Raw genomic sequence first — 23993 nt, 5'->3', positions numbered from 1 at the left:
CGTGATCCGCCCGTCTCGGCCTCCCAAAGTGCTGGGATTACAGGCTTGAGCCACCGCGCCCGACCTAGTTTTTATATTTTCAGCAGAGACGGGGTTTCACCATGTTGGCCAGGCTGGTCTTGAACTCCTGAACTCAGGTTATACGAACTGTTTCTGTCCTGTGCTTTTAGGAATGTCATTTCACAACTAAATATAGCTGGGCGGTGGCGGTGGTGATTCCTAACAGAACTGCACAGGGAGCTTCCCGGTGCCCTCAGCGTCCTCTGGGCTCTGACCCGCTGTGTCCGCATCATCGCAGGCACCCTCCAGAGCCAGCGCCCAGGCCAGAGTCCCCTCAGGGACCTGTGGGCCATTTGCTGCCGGCCGGGGCATGCTGGGCCTGTCTCACGTGACCTCCTTGTGTGGTAACTGTCGGGTTCCAGGCCTGTGTCCCCACCTGTGCCTGCTCCCCACGCGGAAAAACGTGGAGACCATGGCTGCTGACCCTCGAATGGGTGGTGGTGGCACGTTCCCACTTACCTTTTACTCTGTCCGTCTGACTATATCCCATTCAGGCACGTCCCGAGACCTTTGCAAGGGCCGAGAAATTCCAGCAAAGGCTGTCCCTGCCCAGAATGCCCCGTCACTCTGCTGAACTCCCGCTCAGCCCGCATGGGCCAGCTCAAGGTTCCGCTCCTCTGTGGGGCCACGCCGGCCTCCCACATCTCCTGTGGGCTCCAATCTCCCGTGGCTGCATGCCCTGTCCCCACACGATCCTGTTTCTCTATCCCCGAAGCTCCCTGGGTTGTCCTCCGGGCTCAGATCTGACCCACTTCTGACCCCAAGGGTCTGTCCCTCACCCCCGCGCACCTCGCCGGCACTCTGACTCACTCAGGCAAGCTCCACGGCGCTTGTGCTCAGGGAGGCTCTGGAGGCCCGAGCCTCTGCCTCGCAGTTCCCGCCAAATGCACTGCCCCAGCGCAGATCCCTTCAGCCTCAAGGCTGGCCCTCCTGACTTCCGGCATGCACGTGCTGGGAGGGTCCGGGGCTGAACAGGGCTGGGGGGAGGTGACCCAGAGAATGGGGTGGGGCCAACAACGTGGAACGGAAGCAGGGGGCAGAGCCTGAAATGCGTCCAGCCTTGAGGTGGGAGCCGTATTCAAATGAGGCCAGGAGACAAGCCAGGGGCTAGGGGCTCAAGGGAATGGCAGGTCCTAGAATTTAGCTCAGTAGTTGAGAGCCCAAACACAGGTAACCCCACCTAGAGGACAGCCTCAGCCTTAGGTCATGAAAATGGAAGGGTCAGGGCAAGGGAGTGGAATCCCCACCTCATTCCCCACCTAACTGCAGTCACTAAGGTACTCTCCATCTCAATGCTCCCACCCCTCAGGTAAATCACCTGCCCTCTCTCCGTCCATTTCACATCAAACATGGGTTTAAAATCCCACAGCGTGGCTGAGTGCTAAATAGACCTTGAGTAGGTGTCCGGTGGAACTCAGCTTCCTCCCAGAGAGGGTCAAGGCAGAACCTGGGATCACATAGCAGCTGGCTGGGCCAGGCCTTGGCTCCTGGATGGGACTCACGACTAGACTTTGCCACTCCCCTCCTGCACATTAAGACAGGTTGAAGTTCCAGGACAGGCTCCAAGGTGTGGGCAGTGGCACCCCTCCCTGCAGGAAAGGCAGCCTTGGAAATCCCTGGCACCCTACCCCCCACCCCCACCCCTGAGTCCCTTCCCCCTCAGGAAGGAAGACCCTGAGTATTAAGAGAAACTTGAGTTCCTGAGCCCTTACACGAGCGGTGGGGGAAGGGCTGGAGGCCACAACCTCAGCTGGAGCCACGGAACAGCAGGAGGAAGTGTTTGGCCTCGGAAAGAAGAGACCCAGGTGAAGAGAAGGTGAATGTGCAGAAGGTGTGACCAGTAGGGAGCCACGTGGAGACGAATTCCAGGCAGAGAACACCTGGCTGCCTATCTTTTCCATTTCCAAAGCTTAGGGGCTCCATCAGCCTTGGGTGTAGCTGGCCCACCTCACAGAACAAATTAAAAATCCTGGGAGCAGCCGGGCGCGGTGGCTCATGCCTGTAATCCCAGCGCTTTGGGAGGCCGAAGTGGGCGGATTACAAGGTAAGGAGATCGAGACCATCCTGGCTAACACAGTGAAACCCCGTCTCTACTAAAAATACGAAAAATTAGCCAGGTGTGGTGGTGGGCGCCTGCAGTCCCAGCTACTCGGGAGGCTGAGGCAGGAGAATGGTGTGAACCCAGGAGGCAGAGCTTGCAGTGAGCCGACATGGCACCACTGCACACTAGCCTAGGCGACAGAGCGAGACTCTGTCTCAAAAAAAAAAAAAAAAAATTTCTGGGAGCCCCCAAGGACATACAGGAGCAAAGCACGTGTGAAGATGGTTGGAAGAGTTTCTGACTCCGAGGCAGTATTCTATTTCTTCCTTTGACAGATGAGAAGACTGAGGCCCGGAGGGAAGACAAGCGTGTGGTTATCAGCTGGCATATGGTCCAGCATCCTGCCCACGCTCCAGCCCCTAACACTGGGCCAGGAACACTCCTTCCTCCAGCCTACTGTGGTCCAAAAGCTGGGCGTGGTGACGGGCACCTGTAGTCCCAGCTACTTGGGAGGCTGAGGCGGGAGGATTGCTTGAGCCCAGGAGTTTGAGGCTGGCCTGGGCAACATAGCAAGACCCTCAACTCTAAAAAAATTTTAAATTAAATAATAAATAGAGTCCTAGAGAGGCCGATGCCCACCTATGCCCTTTCCAGGGCAGTTTAATTGGTATCATTTGTAAAAGGTCTTTTCCATTACCCCCAAAGCCTTTGCGTTCCCTTTCCAAGAAGGCAGCTATTTACTGGTTTTGGCCCCATGTGCAACAGTAGGCCTTGGTCTGATGCTGCCACAACACTCCCATGTGATACTCCAGGTGAGAGTCCAAGTGCAAGTCTATGTCCAGCTCTGGGCAGCAGGGGGAAGGTGAGGAGAGTCAGGTCTGTAAATTGAAGCTGGGCAGGGCCCTGGCTGGCTGGAGATGTGTGGGCAAGGTGAGCAGGCCCCATGTGCACCCCAGCTCCAGTGCCCACTGGTGTGGCTGAAGCCCAGGTTGGGTGTGGTCAAATTAGAGGTCCTGAGAGAGAAGCCCTTAGGCCGAAGTGTGTGCTGGGAAGCAGGCCAGGGCAGAGGCCCAGGGAAGATCTCAGCAGGGGCAGTGTGAGCATGAGCAAGTGTGTGCACCTGTGAGCGTGCAGCCAGCCCAAGATCAGAGATACAATGTGCAGGGGCCTTTGGTGAGTGCATGGCTGTGCCCCTCCCTTCTGAGATACAGGCCCAGCCCCTGCCTCCAGAGGCTAAGGGAGCACACCTGGGGGTAGGAGGAGTTTGGGAAGGAAACTCAGCTGGAAATGGTTTAGGCCTCAGAGCCCACATCCTGTGGGAGGGGCTGTCAAGGGGCCTGCTGTCCTGGTCCTGTCGAAGTCCTCAGAGATGCTGGAGTGACAGTCCTCTAGGGGTAGAGATGGTCGTCTTCCCAGGAGAAGGTAGCCCAGAGACTCAGAGGTGGGATCAGTCCTGCCAGTCCTGGATCAGGAGGCCTCTGTCGGGCGCCGCCCCCCTTCCTCCTCCATCAGCAACAGGCGGCGCCGGCCAGCCTCATAGTCAGCCTCATCCACACTGACCAGCAGGCGAACAGCCTCCCGGCCCACAGCCTCTCGCAGGGCCTCAGTCAGGAACACGCCCCGCAGGGCCTGCAGCAGGGCGCCACTCAGGTAGTCCCCCCAGAAGGCGTCCAGATAAGAGAGCTCTGAGAACTTGATGTCACAAACCACGGAGCCCAGGTCCCTTGAGCGCAGCACCGCGGTGGCCTGACCAAACACGTCCAGCTGCCGAGCCAGCGCCTGGGGCCGCCGGGATGCCACGCCCTGCTCCAAGGCTGGCCCATGCTCGCAGTACTCTGCTCGAACCCGGAGCCGGATGTCTGCAGGGGAAGGAGGGATTTGTCAGGGAGGGGGCCAACACTAGACACACTGCTTACGGGGACGACCACCACCACCCTTCCTCCCTCCAGCCTTCTCCCTCCACCCACTTCCGGTAGCCACACCCTAGTCCTGACACAGCCTCCCCGGCTCTGTGGGGTTCCGTAACCAAGTACGTCGTCCTCCTCTCCAGCCCCACCACCTCCTCACTGCTCCAACAAGCCTCTCCCCTGCCAGGGGTGCTCTTTCCCTTTATCTGCACAACACTTGCTCCCTCTCTTCCTGCAGGTCTTTGCTCAAAAGCCACCTTTCCAACAAAGCCCACCTAGACCAACCTATTTACAACTGTAACCACCCACCCAGCCCTCTCCACAGCACACCAGGTCCCACACCCTGCTCCATTTTTGTCCAAGGCACTTATCACCTTCTAACCTCCTCTGTCAGTTACTATCTGCTCATCTTCTGTCTCTACACTCAGTGTGGAGAGACAGATGACAGGAAGGAAGGAGTTTTTGTCTGTTTTGTTCACTTGCGTAACTGTGGCACATAGTGGGTACTCAATATGTATTTGTGAAGAACTAATGCATGAACTAATGGACTTGCCTTTAGGCAACCAGCCTCACACCCAGCCCCCAAAATAATGAGATTCACATGGTGCCAACCACATCCCCATCCCTCCCATCTACCTGAGCCACCACTGCAGAGGCGCAGGGTCCTGACCAGGCCCGGGAGGCTCGCGGCTGGACCTGTGCTGGCTCTACTGGGAGTTAGGTGCTCTCTTGCCACAGAGCTGCTAAGATGATGGGCTGGAAGCCCAGAGCTGCTGGGGGCCACTGTGCCAAGAGGAGAGAAGGAAGCCTACATAGGGCCAGCCACAGAGAGAAAAAGATTCCTGAGGTCATCACATTAGCCCACGATCGTAGCTGGATTTTCAGCTACACTCAACTCCCCTTTTTGCTGAAGCCAGTTTGAGTTGGTTTCTGTCACAGCTGTCCCCACATATGCCCAAATGAGGTGGCAGCTGTGCACAGGGGACAGGACACTGGACTTCTGAGGCTATCCTGTAATCATGAACTTCGCATACCACCTCTCTTCCGGGATTTCTGAATTCCCACCCATCACCTGGGCTAGAAACAGTACCCCCCCATTCTCTCTACACATCCAGTAAGGCTGTCCTGAGGATCAGCTGTGAGCCAGAAATAGCAGCAGCCAACACTTTCAGAGTGCTATCTGCCAAGCGCTACACCAAGTACTTGAATCACAGAAACTCATTTAACCTACAAATGACCCTGTGGGACAGGTCCTATTACCACCAACTTACAGATGAAGAAATGGAGGCCAAGAGAAATGAAGTGACTCGCCCAAGGTCACACGGCCAGGCAATGGCAGTGCCTGACAGAGGTCATTTAACCTCCTATGTCCCTGAGAGTAGGCTCCTCAATCAACTAATGAAGTGGATTCCCACACAGGAGCCTTCAGCAGTGTGACCTGTGACAAGTCACAACCTCTCTGAGCATGGGTTCCTGCCTAAACAAGGGGACAATTCCTGCTGTGAGGAGCTGTTAAGAAGATTAAAAAGAGAGCAACGGATGGAAAGGAACAAGCTAACACTGCACACAGTGTCCAAGGGGTGCTCCTGGAATGGCAGCCACCAACCCCTCTGATATGCCAATTACCTGACCCTTGGGGATGCAACAGAATCAGCCCTGTGGGGCAGGGGCCATCATTAGCCCACTTGACAGATAAGGAAATGAGGCTCTGGGAGGGAACGTCTCATGCTGTGGCTCCCTTCAACTTTCATAGACCATGTCAGCCACTGAGCAGAAAAGAGAAGGCAGGGCCTCTGCTCCCCAAGACAACCTCACAGTCCTGCTCACTTCCTCCTCCCACCCCAAACCCTTCTTCTTTCTGGCTCTAGGGGAACCCCATCCTCCCCACTCAATGCCCCGGGAAGCCTGCCCGGCCTCAGCCCCTCGGCCCTCCCACGGCATTCAGGCCCAGCTGTCTCTATCCAGAGGACAAGGTCCTTGACTGAGTCCTTGACTCCAGTAAGCAACTGGCCATGACCTCAATCAATGTGGGTGGGAAAGCAGGGGGCTGGGAGGAGCAGCGCCTGTTCCAGGCCACACAGGGGTGGCTGGCCACAGAGGCAGGGCCAGGTGGTGGAGTCCCACAGACCTTGAGGTGAGTCCCAGCTCTGCCACTCTCTAAGCTGTGGGGCCTTGGGCATGCGACTCACCTCTCTGAGCCTGTTTCCCCATCTGACACACAAACAAACAAGAGGTCCTTGCTGCACATTGAGGTCACATGGATTAAATGAGGCAACTCGTAAAATGCTTGACTCACAGCCCTATGAGAAAGAAGGCTCCCAGAAACAGGAACTGTAATTTCGACACCCACCTCCCTACCACTATGGCCCTCACCCAGGCCTTCACCTCTCTCTCATGGGTCCCTAAGCCAACCTCCTCCTTGGACTCCTCCAATCCCTGCCATGTCCCCCCATACCGTACATCGAGTCACAAGAAAATGTTCCCCACAAGAGCTTTACTTAGAAAATGACCTGTCTACCTCCTTCATTCAGAACACTTGCCAAGGCTCAGCTAGTGGGACCCCCCATATCCCACCCAGTTGAGTCCTCTCTCAGTTCGTCCTTCTCCCCAGCGTGGACCTCTGGTGTAAATTCTCAGTTCACCCAGAGCCCCTACCATGTCAGAGTGGACAGGGGAAAGGGACAAGGCCAGAGTAGATCTCTGTGCCCCCGTTCAATCTTTTTTTTTTTTTTTTTTTTTTTTTTTTTGAGACGGAGTCTCGCTCTGTCACCCAAGCTGGAATGCAGTGGCATGAACTCGGCTCACTGCAAGCTCCACCTCCGGGGTTCACGCCATTCTCCTGCCTCAGCCACCCGAGTAACTCAGACTACAGGCGCCCGCCACTGCGCCCGGTTAATTTTTTTGTATTTTCGGTAGAGACGGGGTTTCACTGTGTTAGCAAGGATAGTCTCGATCTCCTGACCTTGTGATCTGCCCGCCTCGGCCTCCCAAAATGCTGGGATTACAGGTGTGAGCCACCGCGCCCGGCCTCAATCTCTTATTCAACAGATATTTCATGAATGCCAGGCATGCCACGGTGACACGAGGGCCCTGCCACAAGTGGGACAGGGAGATGTCTCTAACTTCCTACCCACAGTTAGGAAGCACTCCCCACAAGCCAGGCTCTACTCAAGGGCTTTCCTCTCTCAGCCCATCTAATCCTCAGAGCACTTCATCAGCCCTATTTACAGATGAGCAAATCCTTCAGCAGACCACACTCCCACCTCTGAGCTGGAAAGCATGATCATGGTGCACAGGGAAAAGACAGGGAGGTGCCACCAGGCAATAGGAGAAGGCGAGCCTTCTCTGAGCCTCTGCTCCACTCTTGGCACCCAATCGTGTGCTTTACCCTTCCCCAAAATAATCACAACAGGTGACACCTGCATATAGCTTTTACTACAGGCTGGCACAGTACTACATACTTCACATCTGCTGACCCCTTTGATTGTCCCCACAACCTTATGAGGTGATGCTGTTATTATCCCTTTTCTGCAGATGGGGAAATTGAGGCACACAAGTTGAGTCACCTGCCTAAGGCCACCAGACAGGAAATGGCAAAGCTGGAATTTTACCTGAAGTGTATGGTTCCTGCATCTGAGCTCTTAACTACCCCTATCCTGTTTGCTACCTCACACAGAACCATACACATCAAATACACAACTAAAAGACATCCTGAGGGCCAGCAGAGAAAATTAGGGCAAGTTATAGTTTAGATTGAAAGGATCAGAGAGGATCTCTCTAGAAAACGACATCTGAAGTAAAATGTGAAGGAGGACAAGTAGGTTTAGAAAGAAAAACAGGAGAGAAAAAAAGAATGGCATTCTTTTTTTCTGGCTCTAGGGGAACCCCATCCTCCCCACTCAATGCCCAGGGAAGCCTGCCCGGCCTCAGCCCCTCGGCCCTCCCACGGCATTCAGGCCCACCTGTCTCTATCCAGAGGACAGGAGAGATGAGCATTCATGGAAGTCCAGAGAGAAAATGAACTTCAGGCCTGCACAGGCTGAGGGGCCGGTGTGGCAGGAACGTGGAGGGGAGAAGGGCATTAGAGGAGAACTGGCAGCCAGGTCAGGGAGGCTGATCTCAATCCCAATCGCCAGCAGACTCAAGATTCTACGGCCTCTGGAGGTGACCACACCTCTCTGCACCTCGCTGGCCTCCTGTGTAAAACAAGGCTCCCCCTAGCAGCCGCCCATGTGGGGCTATTGTGATAATTTGGGGCTGAATGCAAGGAAAGAGGGGAGGCCAGGAAGGCCAGGCATGCAGAGAGGACAAGAGGCAGGACCTGCTGACTTAGAGGCGACTCCAGCTGTGCTGTGAAGTGGCAGGTGGGTAGAAACAGGGCCAGGGCAGCAGGTGGGGAAGGGTCACAAGTGGCTGTCCAGGATGAGAGCAGTAGATACGGAGAGAAGTGGAGGAACTGTCCTGTGTGGCCCTGAGCAGGGAGGCGGGAAGAGTACCCAGCACCATGTGTGCTGGACCGGGAGCTGGCTGCATCTTTTCCACTTTGGCAGCTGTGGGGAAAAGTTCCCTGTCCCTGGGGGGACAGGGGCAGGTGCCACGCCTTCCTAGAGAGGAGAGCTGCTCCTGCTTCCTCCACGCAGGTGGACCTGGCACCCTTTTGTCCCCCACCCCCACCTCACCAGTCTCTCTTTGGGCAGATGGGACATCAAGTGAAATGGGCTACTCAGTGGGGGACCAGGGCGAAGTTCGAGGGAGCAGGTCCTGGGCTGGGTGTGTCTGGGAGCCCAGAGATGAACCTCACTCAAGTCCTCCCTCCAAGAGTTCCTAGTTTGGGTGGTGATCAGGTTTGGATGTGAGTTCTCTCCCAATCTCATGCTGAAATGTGACTCCAATATTGTAGGTGGGGCCTGATGGAAGGTGTTGGATCATGGGGCTGGGTCCCTCATGAATCCCTTGGTGACGAGTGAGTTCTTGCTCTGGTATTTCCTGTGACAGCTGGTTAAGAGTGTGGCAGCTCCCCCACCCCCCACCTCTTGCCATGTGACAAGCCAGCTCCCCTTGGCCTTCCACCATGAGTGGAAGCTTCTGGAGGTCCTCAACAGAAGCAGATGCTGGCACCATGCTTCTTATACAGCCTGAAGAACCGTGAGCCAAATAAACCTCTTTGCTTTACAAATTACACAGTCTCAAGTATTTCTTTATAGCAACACAAAAATGAACTAACACAGGTGGGCTGGGGAAAAAGAGGACCTGTGCTTCCAAAGTACTGGGGGGCTTCCAGCCTTGCTGGAGAGAGGCGGCCAATGTGCTTCAGTGGAGAGACCCCACACCTGCCCCTGCCACCACACCAGGATTTGCCCTGGTTCCCTCTCCTAGGGGCCTCCACCCTACTCCTCCATTCCTGCCAGTTTCCTTGCCATCCTCCAGGCTGCGCCTGAGCACTGGCACATCCCACTTGGGCCTGTGCTCCCGCTGTCCTCTCCATCGGGAACATCCTTCCCCTGACATCTGAAATCTCTCTCTCGGCTTTCTCCCACCACAACACAAGCTCAATGAGGGCAGGGCCTCCCATCCCTGCTAACCTAGCGAATAATAAATACTCTATAAATACATATGGAATAAACAAACAAACCCAAGTTTCAGCCCAGCTCTGCCCCCTGCCACTGAGACTAGTGACTGCCTTTCCCTGAGCATGCCTCTTCCTTTGCAAGATGTCACCCCACCTCAATGGCTGTCTTGAGAACTCAGGGCCAGGTGTGTAGTGCCCACCACAGACCCTGAGAAGGACATGGTCGCTCAGATGTCCTGTGTCCAAGCCTAGGACCACCAAGGTGCCCTTCCTCACTGTCTCAGGCAGTTGGGAGTTTGTCTAGTTCTATCCCTCAATGGAGGGCAGCTGGCGGGGAGTCACAGGTATCACAGCTGAGGAGGGGTCAAGAATGGCAGGCCTCTTCTTCAGTAAGGCCTTCCACCTCTGGCATTTGGCCTCTCTAAAAGTAAGCCATCCCATTTTTCAGAGGGAAAAACAGGAGCCCAGATGGGGAGAGCCTCACTCCAGTCCCACCCTGCCTGGTGAGTCAGCAGTCAGACCTGCTCACCCATCTCCCATAGAGGCCTAGCCATGCCCTGGTTAACAACCTCCTCGCCTCGGGAAAGAGACTTGAAGCCTCCCTTGGCTTGTTCCTGTCTTCCTTGAGGCAATGACTCCCTCACCTGCCCAGCCAGCCTGGTGGCTCTGGGAATTACTGGCTGATTCCAGGGGGAGTCAGCACCAGGCAATCACCCCCTCAAACTCTGCCCCACAAGCCCGTGTAGCTGCCTGGACCTAGAGCTGGCTCTCTAGGTCTGTTTCTTTTGACAGCACCCAGCACAGGTATCTGCTGCCTCATCTACAAAGTGGGCATGATGCCCACTCCCTGGAGGGCCATCATGGGCACTAGGAGGGGGTAGGTGTGCGTGCTTTGTGGACTGGAGAAAGCTCTGCAGATGGTAGAAGGAAGCACCTCCAGGCCAAGGTCTCCTGGAAGACGGGACACGCCAGCATCTCACCAGCTCCAACTAGGCCTCCTGACCTCCAGCTTCCACACTGGCCTCCTCCACTGAACCCTTCCACCTTGAGCACCTGCCGCTCCCCTCAAGTGCCTCCTCCCCTCCCTCAGCAGCCTCAGCCCTCCACAGGGGCTCAGCACCACCCCTGGCCTCATATTTCATTAGGGCACTTGTCACTAGCTGACGCCACCTGCTATGCTGGCTTATTTTCGAGTTATCTGTCTCGCCCACTATAATGTAAACTTCTGGAGGCTGAGGAATTTCTTCACCTGGTCCAATTCTGTGTACTCCGTGCCTGGAACAGTGCTTGGCATAGAAATGATGCTCACTAATAAAAACTGGATGAAGGAATTAACAAATAAACCCTTCCATGGCTCCCCCACCCACCACCCCCTGGAATAAAATCCAAACCTTCAAGGCCCCCCACCTGTCTCATCTCAACCTGCTCTCACCCACAAAGCCTCTGCTCCAGACAGACTCAGCCCTGACCACATCCGGCTGGGGACTGCACACATAAGTCACTCTGCCAGGATCACCCTTCCCAGCTCCTCTTCCAGCTTCCTTGAGCTTGTTCTAGACATGGCACCTCCACAAGGAAACTGGGGTTGGCCAGGGGACTCCCTGCACACGCCAGAGCCCCTGCACTCACAATACCTGTGCCACCTGTCACACCAGCCTGGCTGCCACTTTTCTCATCTGTCTTCTCTGCAGCCTGAGAGCTCGAAGACCATATCTGATCCCTTCTGTGTTTCCAAAGCCTGCCCAACTAGAAAAAGGAGTACTACAGTTGAGGGGGTGCTCATGGCTGTGTCCTCCCCACAGGACCAAGTGGAATTTCTCAAGGGCAAGGTCAAAGTAGTCTCATAGCAGAGTCCCCAGTCCACCGTGTCTACAGTCAGCCCTATGGCCAGTGCCCTTTTTTATTTCCTAGGTCACTTCTCCTCACCCTCTCCAACACGACCCTCAGGCCAGACCTCTGCCCAGTCCTTCTCCGCAGACCTCACAGCCTCTTCAAGTGATTAATTTAATCTACTTAACACACACCTAGCAGAGCACCTACTAGATGCCCAGTGTGTGCTAAACACTTTGAAAACCCTAACTTAATAACCGATTTTCCAGATGGAGTTAGAGTTCCTTGAAGAGGTATCACATCATATCACCCTCCTGCTCAAAACCCATTGACAGTGCCTGGTGCACAGAATAAAATCCAAACTGTCATCCCTGCCGTGGTCCTCCAGGCCCAGCTGCTCTGGCCCCAGCCTGGCTCCTCCACATGCTCCCACCCTCTCTTTGTGGTGCTTATCATTGTCTAAAATGATCTTCAGTCTCACTGGTCACCTGACTAGGTCAGCTCCACAAGAGCGGGAACCCTCGCTGCAGCACTCCTGCCCCAGGCATACTGCGCAGCAACAGTGAGAACAATAAACCCTCATACAGCGTGTGCTGGGTTGGGCGCTGCTCCAGGCATACCATGGGTAAATCTGTTTTCTCTCAACAATCCAAACAGGGAGGCGATTATCAGCCTCACTTTACAGATGTGGAAACTGAGGTGGATGACTGGACGCGGTGGCTCACACCTGTAATCCCAGAACTTTGGAAAGCCGAGGCAGGCGGATCACTTGAGGTCAGGAGTTCGAGACCAGCCTGGCCAACATGGTGAAACCCGTCTCTACTAAAAATACAAAAATCAGCTGGGCACGGCAGTGGGTGCCAGTAATCCCAGCTACTTGGGAGGCTGAGGCAGGAGAACTGCTGAACCCAGGAGGCGGAGGTTGCAGTAAGGCAAGATCACGCCGCTGCACTCCAGCCTGGGAGACAGAGGAAGACAGTGTCTCAAAAAAAAAAAAAAAAAAAAAGAAACGAAATGAAACTGAGGCAGAGAGGTTCAATTACTGGCCTGAGGTCGGACAACTTATTTAAGTGCCAAGACCAGGATGTAAATCAGGCAGCCTGATCCAGGATCATTGTTTTTTTAGCCTGTGATATGCTGCCACTGCACAAGAAACGTCTGAATAAGTAAACCCAGGCAGATGTTTACTGAATACACAAATGAAACTAGGGCAAGGGGTTGTCAGGAAAGGCTTCCTGAAGGAGGTGGCACAAAATCTGATCCTTCAACGATGGACAGGATGTAGACAGGCAAGATGGCAAGAAAAAGGACAAGAATTCCACTGTGGTGAACGAGAGCTGCCACTCATCTGCCAAGTGTGTCATATGCCCCAGAAAAATGCTCATTTCTCCCACCCTCCGTAGCCCGCCCGGGGCATGCATTGCCAAGGCCTGCAGACACCTACCACAAGTCACTTTGCCTTCGGAGGAAGGTCTGGCGTGCTCTGGCTGCTGCTGGGGTGCGGCTGGAGCCCCTCTCCGCCGCCGTCTGGCACCACCATTGGGCCGGCCTCGACTCCGCCGCTGCCGCTTGGTTGGGGGGGAGCCTGAAAAGAAAAAAATGGGGCAAGTTGAGGACGACTAGGATGACAGCTACAGTGCCCAGCTGTATGCCTGGAAAATAACTCAAGATGTTCTTCGTGCTGAGCCCGAGTGAGCCACTCTGCCTCCCTTCCTCAGTCGCCCTGTCTAAAAGTTGAAGAGTACCAACTAGTATCATCTAGGAAGGGCAGATGAACACACCCTACCATGCTGCAGCAGGCCCACTCCAGGTGTGATGGAACCCTAGAGAAATCTCTGCACACTTACACCAGGAGACAAACATGACAACCGCCACCAGGGCATTGTTTATCATGATGAAAACCTGGGAACAACATATCTGGCAAGGAAAAACAGGAATATAGGGAGATCTCCAAGATAGACCGTTTAAGGAAATAAAGCAAGATACAAATAAGTGTGTACAGTGTGCTGTACTTTGCATAAGAAAAGAAGGAAATTAAGAGTATATATATTTGCAAAATGAAACACTGGAAGCACATACTAGAAATGAATGAATTGGGGGTGAGGGGCACCCAATAGTAGAAATGACATGTCTAAAAACACTTTTCTTTCTTTTTTTTTTTTTTTGAGACAGAATCTCGCTCTGTTGCCCAGGCTGGAGTGCAGTGGCATGATCTCGGCTCACTGCAAGCTCCGCCTCCCGGGTTCACGCCATTCTCCCGCCTCAGCCTCCCGAGTAGGTGGGACTACAGGCGCCCGCCACCTCGCCCGGCTAGTTTTTTGTATTTTTCAGTAGAGACGGGGTTTCACAGTGTTAGACAGGATGGTCTCGATCTCCTGACCTTGTGATCCGCCCGCCTCGGCCTCCCAAAGTGCTGGGATTACAGGCGTGAGCCACCGTGCCTGGTCAAAAAACACTTTTCATATTTTTTTGTTTTGTTTTGTTTTTTGAGACCGAGTTTCGCTCTTGTTGCCCAGGATGGAGTGCAGTGGCGCAATGCAACCTCTGCCTCCCAGGTTCAAGCAATTCTCCTGCCTCAGGCCCCTGAGTAGCTGGGATTGCAGGTGTCTGCCACCACAACCGGCTAATTTTGTATTTTAAGTAGAGATGGGTTTCACCATGTTGGCCAGACCGGTCTGGAACTCCTGACCTCAAGTGATCTACCTGCCTCAGCCTCCCAAAGTGCTGGGATTATGGGCGTTGAGTCACCAAGCCCAGCCCCATGCTTCAGTTTTGACTTTTGACTCATGTAACCGATTTACACATTTAAAAAGTTAAAAGAAATAAACCATAAAATTAACACAAACAGGCCAGGCATGCGGTGGCTCCCACCTATAATCCCAGCACTTCTGGAAGGCCGAGGCGGGTGGATCACTTGAGATCAGGAGTTCGAGACCAGTCTGACCAACATGGTGAAACCTGTCTCTACTAAAAATACAAAAATCAGCTGGGCATGTTGGTGCTCACCTGTAATCTCAGCTACTGGGGAAGCTGAGCATGGAGAATCACATGAACCTGGAAGCCGGAGGCTGCAGTGAGCCAAGATTGTGTCACTGCACTCCAGCCTGAGCGACAGTGTGAGACCCTGTCTCAAAAAAAAAAGAAAAGAAAATTAAACACAGAAGAAAATGAACCTGGTCGGACGCTGTGGTTCATGTCTGTAATCCCAGCCTACAACCTAGGAGTTGAAAACCAACCTGGAACCTGGGGCAACATGGAAAAATCCGTCTCTATTTAAAAAAAAAAAAAAAAAATTAGCCAGGTGTGGTGGCATGTGCCTGTAGTCCCAGCTACTAGGGTGGCTGAGGTGGGAAGACTGCTTGAGTCCAGGAGGTCTAGGCTGCAGTAAGCAATGTTTGTGCCACTGGACTCCAGCCTGGGAAACAGAGCTAGACCCTTGAAGGGAGAGGGAAGAAGAGAAGGAAAAGGAAGGAAGGAAGGGAGGGAGGAAGGAAGGGAGGGAGGGAGGGAGGGAGGAAGGAAGGGAGGGAGGGAGGGAGGGAGGAAGGAAGGAAGGGAGGGAGGGAGGGAGGGAGGGAGGGAGGGAGGAAGGGGATTGTATACATAATTGGTAACATGAATAATCAGATGAAAGAATTATTCAAATAACTTGAAGAACATTCTGACTGTAAAATCTCAATGGGATATGCTCAGAGAACAAAAAACACAAATAAAATCTAAGTTTCATTCACTAGATACAGTCAGCAGTTGTACTGACTTTGTTATTTTGATGCTATTTAATTACTGTTGTAAAATAAATCAAACAAATCCACATCACAATGTTATTAAGACGAAAGACTTTTAGTATAAAAAAGTCTGGGACGGGCGCGGTGGCTCAAGCCTGTAATCCCAGCACTTTGGGAGGCCGAGACGGGCGGATCACGAGGTCAGGAGATCGAGACCATCCTGGCTAACACAGTGAAACCCCGTCTCTACTAAAAAATACAAAAAACTAGCCAGGCGAGGTGGCGGGCGCCTGCAGTCCTAGCTACTCGGGAGGCTGAGGCAGGAGAATGGCGTAAACCCGGGAGGCGGAGCTTGCAGTAAGCCGAGATCCGGCCACCGCACTCCAGCCTGGGCGACAGAGCAAGACTCCGTCTCAAAAAAAAAAAAAAAAAAAAAAAAAAAGTCTGGCTGTGGCCAGGTGCAGTGGCTCACGCCTGTAATCCCAGCACTTTGGGAGGCCAAAGCAGGCGGATCATCTGAAGTCGGGAGTTCGAGACCAGCCTAACCAACATGGAGAAACCCCGTCTCCACTAAAAATACAAAATTAGTCGGGCGTGGTGGCACATGCCTGTAATCCCAGCTACTCAGGAGGCTGAAGCAGGAGAATTGCTTGAACCCGGGAGGCAGAGGTTGCAGTGAGCCGAGATCACGCCATTGTACTTCAGCCTGGGCAACCAGAGTGAAACTCTTTCTCAAAATAATAATAATAATAATAATAATAATAATAATAAACAAAAAGTCTGGCTGGGAGCAGTGGCTCACACCTATAATCCCAGCACTTTGGGAGGCCGAAGCAAGCAGTTCACCTGGGGTCAGGAGTTCGAGACTAGCCTGGCCAACATGGTGAAACCCTGTTCCTACTAAAATACTAAAAATACATTAGCTGGGTGTGGTGGTGTGTGCCTGTAGTCCCAGCTACTTGGGAGGCTAACACAGGAGGATCGTTTGAACCTGGGAGGCAGAGGTTGCAGTGAGCTGAGATGGCGCCACTATACTCCAGCCTGGGTGACAGAGTGAGACTCCATTTCAAAAAAAAGTCTTTGTAACGTTCTTGTTTCTTTGTTTAGAGTCTGGGTCTCGTTCTGTTGACCAGTGGCATGCCATCACACCCAGCTCATTTTTTTTTCTCTAAGACAGAGTCTTGCTCTGTCACCCAGACTGGAGTGCAGTGGCGTGATCTCAGCTCACTGCAACCTCCACCTCCCTGTCTCAAGCAATCCTCCTACCTCAGCCTCCTGAGTAGCTGGGACTACAGGCACATGTCACCACACCTGGCTAATTTTTTGTATTTTTTATAGAGACAGGGTTTTGCCATGTTGCCCAGCCTGGTCTCAAATGCCTGGGCTGAAGCAGTCCACCCGCCTCAGCCTCCCAAACTGCTGGGACTACAAGTGTGAGCCACTGCACCCAGCCAGGTTTTTTATCTTTTTAGACACAGGGTCTCACTATATTGACCCGACTGATCTTGAACTCCTGGCCTCAGGCAATCCTCCTGCCTCAGCCACCCAAAGCACTAAGATTATAGGCTTAAGCCACCAAACATGGCTATGATGTTAATCTTAAATTTAAAATACTAACAGAAACTTTTTGAAAAGTAGTCTCTAGCACTACTCACTGAAAGAACCTAGAAACAATATACACACTCAGCATCCAGGTTTTAGTCTCTAAATACCACAGCTTCCTTTAAAAGCGCTGATTCTAGGGTGGGGAAGGGAAAGTTCAAAGTGAGCCCAGGACATCTTGCAATGCCACAAAGCAGGAAGCACCCAAAGAACGGTATAAACACATGAAGAAGACACAAGAGGCTAGCCAACTGGAACCTTAGGAAGACTGACTGACTGACTGTAACAAGTCTGTAAATAGCGTATGGGTCTATAGTGACACTCAAACTCAAAGGAGCATTGGGGGAATACCTCTTGAAAGAGAAAGAAAAAATAAAAAGAATTAGAAAAATCACCATTTTGTAAACACCAATGTGATAACTGGTTCAGAAAGAGCTCACACATGTGAAACCCACTGAGTAAATGGCTATTAGGGAACAGGACGTGCCAAAGTATCACCTCATAGACTGTTTACTAACCACGAGAACTAAACGTCCCTTCGCAATGGACAAACATGGCAGACATCCGCTTAACCAGGTGATCAAATTTTCCCGCATCAGAAAAGCCAGGCCATACATGCCTGGGGATGTACCCCAGTATGAACTAGATGGCAGCAACCAAGGATTATTCCTGCCAGAAACGTATAAACTGAATCTAACCAAGCCTCAGACACAATTCCCATTTAATAAAAAATGTAAGGGAAAGAAGGACGAGTTAAATGACTCCATCAGGAAATAGACAGATAAACAATCAGGACATTCTACAAAACCGGCCTGCTAGGGTGAATAAATCAATGTTACAGGAAAAAGAAAAAGGTATGGGGTATAGGGACAGTTTCTGCACTACGGGAGGAAACTAAGGAGACATAACAACGGAATGCATGCCAACTCAATTATGAACAGATTCTGAACGGCCCCACAATCTGGGGATATGTGAAAATTGACCATTAGAATATCAGAGAATTTGTGTTTATTTTCTTAGGTATAATGGTCTTAAAGTGGTAAAGGAGAACATCCTTATTCTCCATGGATGCCTAATTTAGGGGTAAAGCATCCTGATGTCTGTAATTTACTTTCAAAGGGTTCAACAAAAAATCTAGAATTACATGTACACATAAAGCAAAAGTAGGAAAATCTTAACAGTTATTGAACCTAAGTGGAAGATGTTAACTGTACTAATCTTTCAACTTCTATGTTTGAAATTTCACATAATAAAAAAAAAGAGAGGTGGCCAGGGCGCAGTGGCTCACGCCCATAATCTCAGCGCTTTGGGAGGCCCAGGTGGGCAGACTTCTTGAGACCAGGAGTTCAAGACCAGCTTGGGCAACATGGTGAAACCTCATCTCCACTAAAAATACAAAAAAATTAGCCAGGCATGGTGTCACGTGCCTATAGTTCCAGCTACTTGGGAGGCTGAGGCAGGTGAATTGCTTGAACCTGGGTGGCAGAGGTTGCAGTGAGTAGAGATTGCACCACGGCACCCCAGCCTGAGTGATTGAGACTCTGCCTCAAAAAAAAAAAGAAAACAAGCCGGGCGCGGTGGCTCACGCATGTAATCCCGGCACTTTGGGAGGCCAAGGCGGGCGGATGACGCGGTCAGGAGATCGAGACAATCCTAGCTAACATATGAAAGCCCATCTCTACTAAAAATACAAAAAAAAAAAATTAGCTGGGCATGGTGGTGGGCACCTGTAGTCCCAGCTACTCGGGAAGCTGAGGCAGGAGAAAGCAATGAACCCGGGGGGGTGGAGCTTGCAGTGAGCCGAGATTGCGCCACTGCACTCCAGTCTGGGTGACAGAGCAAGACTGTGTCTCAAAACAAACAAACAAACAAACAAAAAACAAACAGGGGTGGCTGGGCATGATGGCTCATATCTGTAATCGAGCACTTTGGGAAGCTGAGGTGGGAGGATTGCTTGAGGCTAGGAGTCCAAGACCAGCCTGGGCAACAAGGGGAAGACCCCATCTCTATAAAGGATGAAAAAATTAGCCAGATATGGTGGCATGCCCCTGTAGTTCTAGCTACTTGAGAGGCTGAGGAGGGAGGATAGCTTGAGCCCAGGAGTTCAAGGCTGCAGAGAGCTATGATTTCACCACTGTACTCCAGTCTGGGTGACAGACCAAGCCCCTATCTTGAAAAAAACAAACAGAAAAAAAAAATTAGGGGTGGTGAGGAGAATAAATAAGTTAATTGGGGCATGGCAATTAAAAGAAAACGATTAGAGATAGTCAGCATGAATAAATCTCAGACACATCTAGCAAAGACCACCAGGTGCAGAGTAATACCCACAATGTAATACCATTTAAATGAAATATGAAACCATGTGCAACAATTCTATGTTGCTTCAGAACAGAGTATTTGTAGCAATGAAAACACACACATACATATATATACACACACAGTGAAAATGAGACAGAATAACCCCTCAGGCCCCTCCCTTGATAGGCACAGTTCATAAGGAAAAGAGGGATGCGGCCATCACACCCACCTAGCTGGGCTCACCTGTCTCCCACTGACCCTGCTGAGAATTTGCAGAACTGCTTGACTGCCGACGGCGACGGCAGCTACCCTCTGTCCTCTTTGAAGAGCTGGAGGTGCCATAGCTATAGCGTTCTGGAGACACTGGAGGAAGAGAAGAACAGGAAGAAGCATTCAGTCTTGGCCCTAATTCCCACCCTGGGAAGAATGCCTGCACCACGGGGTGCCTAAGTTCCCCAGAAGTCAGAGCCCAAATAACCACTCATTCTCAAACACCTCCTGCAGAGGTTGCTCAGATGCCTCCTGAGACAGAGAACTCATCACCACTTGGGGCAATCTAACCCACGTCTATGGCAGCTCAAACTGTCAAGGTTATTCTGTTGATAGTCATGGTCAGGGTCTTTGTAATCGCCCTTTGCCTTGGCATCAACTGCCCCCAGCTCTCCCCAAGGAGTAAGCAGGCCTCTGTGCAGGCTCCCCAAATCTTCTCTTCTAGACCCTAATGTTCAGACATAGATACCCAAAAACGCTGTCAGCTCTTCCCTAGAGCTGTCCTTCTCCTGCTTATCTAAATCCTATGGGCTTACTCTGGGCCAGGGAAGGCCATAATCCCCCCTCCCCAAACTAGCCACTGCCCCTTTAGCAACCCAGACAAAGGCTTGGTCTACGCATGCACAGGGCTACTGGCAGCCTGAACTCCTCCTAGCTTCTCACCTCAAGATTGCTATCCTCCAGGGGCACTTCCTTCACAAGGATTAAGGGCATCAACTCTGGGGACAAGCTGGCTGGGTTTGAATTCTGGCATCCACACTTCCCAGCTACGGTCTCTGCAAGCCCCTTCATGACATAACTTACCTCCCTCTCTCCCCTAGCTTGGGTCCCCTCTGCTCCTGCCACACTGGCCTCTGATGATGCCAAATTCCCACCTCGGGCCTTGGATGCTCCCTGGGATTTTCTCCCCTGGGGTCTATGCATGGCTGGCAGTGCGGCCTCAGGACAAAACCTCCCTTCACCTTGCTGCTCTCCCGACTCTCTCTATTCCATTATTTTTGGTCTTCCTAAAACAGCATCTAAAAATAAGTTCTCTGAGTGTCCCACTAAACTTAAACTTCATGGAACAAACACCTTGTCGGCCCCACCATCCTGTACCCCCTAGGCCCAGCAAACAGGATTGTTACTACACGTGCAAACTGCTTAACTTCTCTGAGCTTGTTATTTTCCTGGTTACAGTGAAGACACTAACAGGACTTCCTTGTGGGATTACTGGGAGGCTATAACGCACTAGTTCATATGAAGGGCTGACAGCTGTGCCTGGCATGAAACAAGTCCTCCGTAAACAGTGGCCATAATCATCATCACTGACGTGGCCAAATTCCCAAAGCCATGCTTCCCTCCTCTTGTGTTTCTCATTGATATTGTGGGAAGAGGGAGTAGTGGAATGGGACATAAGCTGCAGGCACCAGGAGGCCCAGCGGGAGCCAGGCCCTTTCCTCCCGGGAAGTGTGACACCCTCCCATTCAACCGTACCTGGCCGGCGCCGCTTGCGCGCCAGGTGCGGCAGCAGGTCGTGGCGGGCCAGCACGCGCAGGAGTTGCCCCAGCAGCCGCAGGTTGCTCTCGTCGCACTGCCCGCGGCGCTCCAGCTCCAGCAGGAGCTCTAGGCCGCTGCGGGCCCGGGCTAAGCCGCCGGCGGCACCAGGAGCCTCATCCAGCAGAAAGGCCAGGAGCTCCAGCTCGCACTCGGTCAGTTGCCCGCCCACCACCTCGAACATACGGTGAAGCGACAGCATCCCGTAGTAGTCCAGGCACTCATCCTCCTCCCAGCACGGGGCCGGGGTCGACCCGGATAGCGCCATTCCCGGGGGAGGGAGGCGGAACAAGCTCAGAACCCGGCCTAGAACCCACACAGCGGGGAGGGGGCAGTGGTCAGCGACGCGGAGGCCCGAACCCCACACCGCCAGCGCGTCTCCCCCGCCCAGTCGCGCCGGGCAGGGCCGCTCCCGCACCCCCAACCGCCTCGGTTTCCCCCTCCCCCGGGAGTGAATGGTCCCGCCCGAGGTCCCCTAAGAACAGGTCGGGACGCCGGAGCCCGCTCTGCTTCTGCCCCCACCACCGTGCTACGTTCGGAGCTCGCCCCCGGACCCGACCAAACGATGCGGCCCAAAGAAGCCTCGGGGTCCACCCCGGGGCTCCCTGCCGACTGACCCTGACTCTGGGTAGGACTGCCCAGACGAGCCCCTTTGCTCCGTCCAGTGGTACCGTCTGATGAGTCCCCCGGCTCTAGGCAAGTGGTACCGCCCGAAAGTGACCCTCTGCCCCCTCCACGGAGGAGCGACCCAGGCAGCCCCTTGGCTCCACACAGGTGGTATCGTCCGAATCCGATCCGCCCCCCCCGCCTGCTTCCCAGAGCCCAGGTGGTCCCGTCTACCCGCCACCAGTCACCATTAGGCCTCTCGGGATCCTCACCAGATTCTGGCGTCCGGTGACTCCTGGGCGACGGCCGCAGCCACTTGTTTTGGATCTTTCTGGCACCTTCTCTATTATTACGCCTGCGTCACCTCGCCCCTCCTCCTTCCCCCAACTCGCGCAGGTGCGACCGCCACGCCCCTTAAGCGCATGCGCAGAACGATGCCTCCAAGCCCCGCCCTTCCTGGGCCGCTTGACCTGCCCCCAACAGAAGTGTCTTGGTTTGCGGGTGCTGCGCTTGCGCAGAGAGAGAGCGCGCCGCATTTGGGGCTGTATCTGGTACCCGGTTCCAGGTCCCTACTTCCCGTTCGTGACTCAAGCCTCCGGGGCCATGTAGCGCCACGTCACGAGTAGTTGTAACTACTCATCTCATTAACTACAGCCCCCTCTTGATCACGAGCTAGACGCCCACATCACCACTGCCCCTAGTTGCCCGTGGCAAAGGAACACAATCACTACAGTCCTGGCTCCCAGTAACTCCTAGGCCTTATATGATCTGGTCCTGGGCACTTCTCCATTAGATTGTCCCTCACTTCTAGTGACAGCCAGGGATCTACATCTCAACTGTGCTGTCTCATGATCCCAACTGGAAATCCCGCCCCATCCCCCGCCCCCAGTCTAGAAGTTCCTTCCCCTGATCAAAACCGGAACTCGCTCATCTCACGTTCAGGACGGATACCGCCCTCCAGGCGGCAACAGAACCCTCCATTCAGACTGTGCACATCTCGATGGCGTCCATCACGACCCCCATCACAGTCAGATGTCTCCACCCAGAGCCAAAACAGCCTCTCCGTAACCTCTTCCAATCTCTGCCCTCCGGGGTCGCCCAGATACCTGCTCCCTAACTTGCAACAACTAGAGAGGGTCTGTCGGGGAATCGGCGTCTAGGCTGTGGTGTATGCGTGTCCCCTTACCGCGGGGCCTTCTGTGTGACGGTCGCCACTCCCCCCACTTAGGTGACTCAAGGTCAGGGCCTGCATGTGCTTGAGACAAGTCCTCTCCCTGGACCGGTTCCCACCCCCGGAATTAAATCCTCTTGGGAGTCGGGACACCTGGGTCCTGCCTAGCACTGGCCCAGTACTGGCTCCGCCTGAACTGCAGCAGTGAATTCAAAAGAATCGGCTGGGCACGGTAGCTCACGTCTGTAATCCCAGAACTTTGGGAGGCCGAGGTGGGCGGATCACACGAGACCAGGAGTTTGACACCAGCGTGGCCAGCATGGTGAAACCCTGTCTGTACTCAGCCGGGCGTGGTGGCACGCGCCTGTAATCCCAACTACTTGGGAGGCTGAGGCAAGAGAATAGCTTGAACCAGGGAGCAGTGAGCAGAGATAGTGCCACTGCACTCCAGCCTGGGCCACATGACGAGACTTTGTCTCAAAAAACAAACAAGACTGGACGCGGTGGTTCACGCCTGTAATCCCAGCACTTTGGGAGGCCGAGGCGGGCGAATTACCTGAGATCAGGAGTTCGAGACCAGCCTGACCAACATGGCGAAACCCCATCTCTACTAAAAATGCAAACATTAGCCGGGCGTGGTGGTGGGCACCTGTAATCCCAACTACTCGGGAGGTTGAGGCAGGAGAATCGGTTGAACCCGAGAAGCGGAGGTTGCGGTGAGCCAAGATCGTGACACTGCACTCCAGTCTGGGCAACAGAGCGAGATTCCATCTCAAACAAAACTCTCAAAAAATCCCTTCCCCTCTCTGGGCCTCAGTTTCCCTACTTGTGAAGCAAATGGATGGCAATGGTAAGCTATGGAAGCATAGTCCTGGGCTAAACTCACAAGGAGCGCCGGGTAAGGGACTATCATTAAATCAAACGAAGAGTAGGAAAGATAGAAAAGCAATTTAACAAACTGTGAAGGATTCTGTCTTGCTAAGTGGGTTGTAGTAGGCGCCTACAGTGTACGAGCGCTGTGCATGTGTGATATCATCCAATTCCCTTAAACAACCTTTGAGGTGGCTGTGACTCAAGCTCACTTCACACCAGCAAAACTGAGGCCCGGAGAGGCGAAACTCCAAGTGTGTCGGGCTCTAAAGCTGTACTCTCAGAAATGCTCCGTCTCTTCAGCTTTGAAATGACACCTCTGTCAAGGTCTCCCGCCGCCCAGTTCACTCCATGAGCCCAACGCTCACCAAAGGCCGCCCGCGTCTGTCTACAGAACTCTCCGACGCTTGGCCCAAGAGCGTCCCAGAGAACTGCGCAGGCGCCTCTCCTCGCCCTGAGCCCCGCCCACGGGGCGCAGATGTGTGCGTGGATAACTCCCGGAGCCCCG

General features: G+C 53.4%; 1 protein-coding gene across 2 annotated transcripts; it reads right to left on the bottom strand.

Annotated features, from left to right (window-relative positions):
• Nucleotides 1-2733: 2733 nt before the first annotated feature.
• Nucleotides 2734-23916, bottom strand: DEDD2 (death effector domain containing 2). Of its 2 annotated transcripts, XM_010358924.2 has the most exons (6): nt 23854-23916; nt 21717-21914; nt 20779-21144; nt 19276-19395; nt 12852-12992; nt 2734-3960 (listed from the first exon to the last, which is right to left on the bottom strand). In XM_010358924.2, exons 3-6 carry the CDS (start codon nt 21104-21106, stop codon nt 3569-3571), a joined length of 981 nt encoding a protein of 326 aa, XP_010357226.1. In that variant the 5' UTR covers nt 21107-21144; nt 21717-21914; nt 23854-23916; the 3' UTR covers nt 2734-3568. The 2 variants fall into 2 exon arrangements, with proteins under 2 accessions (XP_010357226.1, XP_030798749.1); XM_030942889.1 differs by lacking the exon at nt 23854-23916 and having other exon boundaries at nt 21717-22268.
• Between the last annotated feature and the right edge of the window lie 77 nt (nt 23917-23993).

The sequence above is a fragment of the Rhinopithecus roxellana genome, chromosome 12, assembly GCF_007565055.1.
Source record: "Rhinopithecus roxellana isolate Shanxi Qingling chromosome 12, ASM756505v1, whole genome shotgun sequence".
Taxonomy (NCBI): domain Eukaryota; kingdom Metazoa; phylum Chordata; class Mammalia; order Primates; family Cercopithecidae; genus Rhinopithecus; species Rhinopithecus roxellana.
This window is presented reverse-complemented; position numbering and strand designations above follow the sequence as displayed.